The sequence below is a fragment of the Babylonia areolata genome, chromosome 19 (genome assembly GCF_041734735.1).
Source record: "Babylonia areolata isolate BAREFJ2019XMU chromosome 19, ASM4173473v1, whole genome shotgun sequence".
NCBI classification, from domain to species: domain Eukaryota; kingdom Metazoa; phylum Mollusca; class Gastropoda; order Neogastropoda; family Buccinidae; genus Babylonia; species Babylonia areolata.
Window position 1 is genome coordinate 4,636,863 of NC_134894.1, and position 5,000 is coordinate 4,641,862.

General features: G+C 40.7%; 1 protein-coding gene across 1 annotated transcript in view; it reads left to right on the forward strand.

The window, feature by feature from the left end:
• Nucleotides 1-5,000, forward strand: part of LOC143294032 (neuronal acetylcholine receptor subunit alpha-10-like) — a 131,446-nt gene that overhangs the window by 114,214 nt on the left and 12,232 nt on the right. The window contains exon 2 of the mRNA XM_076605431.1: nucleotides 2,951-3,106. Within this exon, the coding sequence (XP_076461546.1) occupies nucleotides 3,034-3,106 (73 nt within the window). The 5' untranslated portion in view covers nucleotides 2,951-3,033. The remainder of the gene's footprint in view (nucleotides 1-2,950; nucleotides 3,107-5,000) is intronic.

Consider the following 5,000-nt stretch of genomic DNA (forward strand, 5'->3'; position numbering starts at 1 on the left):
CCTTGACAGCTCTCTTCGTGTTCCTTGTCCCCTGCCCCATCAAACAGGTATGCAAACATTTTGCCAAAAAGCACTGTTATATATATATATATATATATATATATATATATATATATATATATATATATATATATATATATATATATATATATATATATATATGTGATAGTCAGTCGTGTCCGACTATGACCATCAGAACAGCAAAGGAGGCAACTGCTGTTCCGACTATTTGGGCTAGAATTTGATTATAGTGGAGGGTGTCTTGCCCAAGTTACATCCCCACTCTCTCGGCCAAGAGGATTTTAGGACAGTCGGGTTGGGATGGTTCCCAAAGGCCAACCAGCCCACAAGGCTGCAGTACTAAGAGCCAGTGCAATTTTGCTTCCTAGTTTGAGAATCATAGTCCTTCACAAAAGACCAAGCTGTAAATGATTTCCCATTGACAGGAGAAACCTTTGATAATACAGCTCTCACTTTGCTGTTGGCCCAAATTTTATGTAAACTTATGTCAATCTGTGATATAAGCCGAGTGTTGGGCTACAAAAAAAAAAGCACTGTAGTAACTGACAATTCATTCACCCACTTCTCAGTCCATAATTATTGTCATGTGTTTTTCCGCCCTTTATTAAATTCCAGATATCTTTTCACTCACCCGCTCCTTCTAGTCACATAAATCCCTCTCAAAATTCACTGGAAAATTTTCAATTTGCGCTGTGAAATGAATAATGCAGGCTTGCTCATGCTGAATGTGTGTGTGTGTGTGTGTGTGTGTTTTCTTAATCTTTGTGTTGAGAGAGAGATACAAAGAGCCACACAGAGAGAGACACAGAGATACAGACAGAGAGAGAGAGACAGAGAGAGTATGAACAATTCAAAAGTGCCACTATAGCCCAACGAAGACGGTGGGAGAGGAAGGAAAAATCTAAAAGAACAGTAAAAAAAAAAAAAAAACCACCCAAAAATATTGGAAAAATAATAAATGAGAAAGGAAATGATAAGAAACAATGAAGATGCAAAAAGACAGAAAGAAAGAATAAAAGAGATAAGAAAGAAATATAGAATTGGGGGTTAAGAGAGGGGAATGAAAGAGACAGACAGATACACACGAACAGAGACAGACATACAGACAGAAGGCAAAGAAAGGAAACGGGAAAGAATGAACAAGGAAAGAAAAAGAAGAATAAATGAAAGGAAGGAAGGAAAACCAGAGAAGAAAGGAATGAGAAAGGACGGTTGAAAAAAGAAAAAGAAAGAAAGAAAAAAAATCTCTAGACCATCAATTCTTTATTATCGTTTTCTCCAAAAGCAAATACAGGCCTTTTTTTCAGTTCAAAATAATGCTGTACTGGAATGGAAAAAAAGAAAATAAATAAAAATAAAATAAAAACGATGGTGAGGAAAAGTGGTAGCTTTGTACACACAAGAACCCCCTCCTCCCCTACACACACACACACACACACACACACACACACACACACACACACACACAAAGTGTGTATAACTCCACCCACAAAAAATCCCCTGGGGGTAAATCCAATCGGGGGGATGGGAGAGTCTAATACACCCACAAAAACCTTAAATTGCCCCGTTTCCTGTAGAGCGGCGGTGAGTGAGGAGATGGAAAACCCCCAAGCCATGGTTTCCCCCAAACCGGCGACAACCGCCATACTGCTTTTAATTTGCTGCTGAACTTGCTCGTGGGGGCTTATGCTTTTTTTTTTTTTTTTCTTCTTTCTACTTATCTATTTTTTTCAAAAATTTCTCCAGCTGAATGGTTCTAAAGTTCTGCATGTCCCATTTCTGATCGAATTATTGCATATATTTCCTAGGGACTAGATGCGCGAGTAGGTGAGGGTGGTGGTAGTGATTGTGGTGGTGTTTGGAGTGTGTAGATGTCGTAGAGGTGGTGGATCAATTTGAAAATTGTTTGATTTGTGAAAAAACTAGTGATAAATTCTAATGCATATGCACGTATGTATGTATGCATATTCAAATCGAAAAAAATATATCAGAGACTGACACACGTTCATGCAAAACGCAAACACACAGACTCAGGCACGCACACACGCGCGCGCGCACACACACATGCACGCGCACACACACACACACAGTCATAGACAGAGAGACACACTGACAGACAAGGTAACACACAGACACACACACACACACACACACACACATACGTACACTATATGGGTTAGAATTTTATTTTGTGGAGAGTGTGTTGCCCAAGTTACACACCCACTCTCTCGGCCAAGAGGGTTTTAGGACAGTCGGCCAACTAGCCCCCAAGGCTGCAGCGCTAAGAGTCAGGGCAATCTTGCCTCCTAGTTTGAGAGTCATTGTCCTTTACGAATGACTAAGCTGTAACTGACTTCCCATTGCAATGGAGAAACCATTGACCATACCGCTCTCATTTTAGTGTTGGCCCTGCTGTAAGCTTATGTTAATCTGCGATATAAGCAGAGCGCTGACAAGACAGGCCCACACATACATCCATACTTTCATAGAGGCATACATACATACAAAGACACATACAGACACTGACACGTACAGTTATGCATGCACACACACACACACACACACACACACACACACACACACACACACACACACACACACACACACACACACACATACATATATATATATATACTTTTTTTTCAATTCTTTGCGGGGAAATTGAAGAAGAAAATATCGATTTGGCAAGAAAGCCTATGCTTGTTTTATTTTATTTATAAAAATGAGCAATTCTGACTGTGCAGGTTTTGATTCTCCTCTCTTTCCCTCCTCTTTTATTAAATTTTGTGTGTGCGCGTGCGTGCGTGCGTTCGTGTGTGCGTGCGTGCGTGCGTGTGTGGTGTGTGTGTGTGTGTTTGTATGCTTGCGCGCATGTGGTTGCATGTGTGTGCGTCCGCGTGCTTGGTTTTTTGTGCTTTTTTTTTTCCAGTTTCAGACGTGACTCTGTGCGGAAAGTGAAGGAAAAAGAAAAAGAATCCTACGTATAAACGACAGCACGCAAGAACGCTTGCAATGCCAGCTTCAGTGATGTCGAAATCATTGATCTTCTTCCTTGTAATCTGCAGCTCCGTTTTTCGCCATCTTTGTGAGTATATCAGTCGTGGTGTTTTGTTTTGTTGTGTGTGTGTGTGTGTGTGTGTGTGTGTGTGTGTGTGTGTGTGTGTGTGTGTGTGTGTGTGTGTGTGTGTGTGTGTGTGTGTGTGTGTGTGTGTGTGTGTGTGCGTGTGTCTGTGTTTGTTTGGGGTTTTTTTGGGAGGGGGAGTGGGGGTGCGAGTGGGGGGGGCTCCATTTATTATCAGAAAATAATCCACAAACAGTTTTCATTTCAAGTAAGCACAAAACAGCCTACGATTCACCTCAGACCGTCTCTACAATCTGATTCCGTTTAGTTCTACATTTCGCTTTGGAGGCGTGATATTGACGCAACGAACAATTTTCTTATTCTTCTTGTTTATATCCCGATCGATCGCACAGACCCTTTTCACAATCAAATAAAAACCCGCGTCAGAATCGAAAGAGGAGAAGAAGGAAGAAGAAGGAAGAAGAAGAAGAACGTCAGAATAGAAGAAGAAGAAGTATCAGTATCAGTATCAGTAGCTCAAGGAGGCGTCACTGTGTTCGGACAAATCCATATACGCTACACCACATCTGCCAAGCAGATGCCTGACCAGCAGCGTAACCCAAGGCGCTTAGTCAGGCCTTGAGAAGAAAAAAAAAAAAAATAATAATAAAAAGATAAAATAATAAAATAAAATAACAAAACAAAACAAACAAACAAAAAATACATGAATGAATTAATAAATTAATTAATTAATTAAATAAAAGAAATAAGTAAATAAATAAATAATAGATAATTACATAAAAAAGAACTACTACTACTACTACTATTTAAGGCGCAAAAACTTGATGAAGTCAACTGTAAGCGTAAATAAGAAGAAGAAGAAGAAGAAGACGAAGAGCCACGTCACCACCACCAGCAACAACAACCACAACAAAAAAAACATGACAACAAAGAAGAAAACGAAAAATGTGCTATAATAACAACAACAGCAATATTACCAAAAACTTCTGATTCTACTGCTACAAGAACTACTCCTAACTTCTTCAGCTACTCCTGCTGCCTACCTGCTAAATTGTCACCGCCATCACCTCCACCACCAATCTAAATTCACAAACCCCACCGTGATCGCAGCTTCCACTGTTGCTCCCACCACAGCTCCTGCTGCTGCTTCCGTTCTCTCCTCCATCTGTCACTCTTACCCCTGCGTGCTGTAAATGATGCTGCTGTTGCTGCTTCATCCACCTCCTTATACTACTACAACTACTACAACTACAACTACTACTACTACTAGTACGACGACGACGATGACTACTTCTACTGCACAGAAAGAAGTAGAATGCAGTTTGTGTTGATTTGAAACGGCTGCTTGTTTTTCAGATAATTACCTATAACTGTGGAGTGATGGCCTAGAGGTAACGCGTCCGCCTAGGAAGCGAGAGAATCTGAGCGCGCTGGTTCGAATCACGGTTCAGCCGCTGATATTTTCTCCCCCTCCACTAGACCTTGAGTGGTGGTCTGGACGCTAGTCATTCGGATGAGACGATAAACCTAGGTCCCGTGTGCAGCATGCACTTAGCGCACGTAAAAGAACCCACGGCAACAAAAGGGTTGTTCCTGGCAAAATTCTGTAGAAAAATCCACATCGATAGTAAAAACAAATAAAACTGCATGCAGGAAAAAATACAAAAAAAATGGGTAGCGCTCCAATGTAGCGACGCGCTCTCCCTGGGGAGAGCAGCCCGAATTTCACACAGAGAAATCTGTTGTGATAAAAAGAAATACAAATACAAACAAATACAAATAACTGTTCATCATTACATGCCATTTGAATGCTGCCATGTTTGTTTGTTTTTTTTGTTGTTGTTTTGCTTTGCCTTTTTGTTCTCTTCATTTGGTTTTCCATGTGCCTCTATTTGCT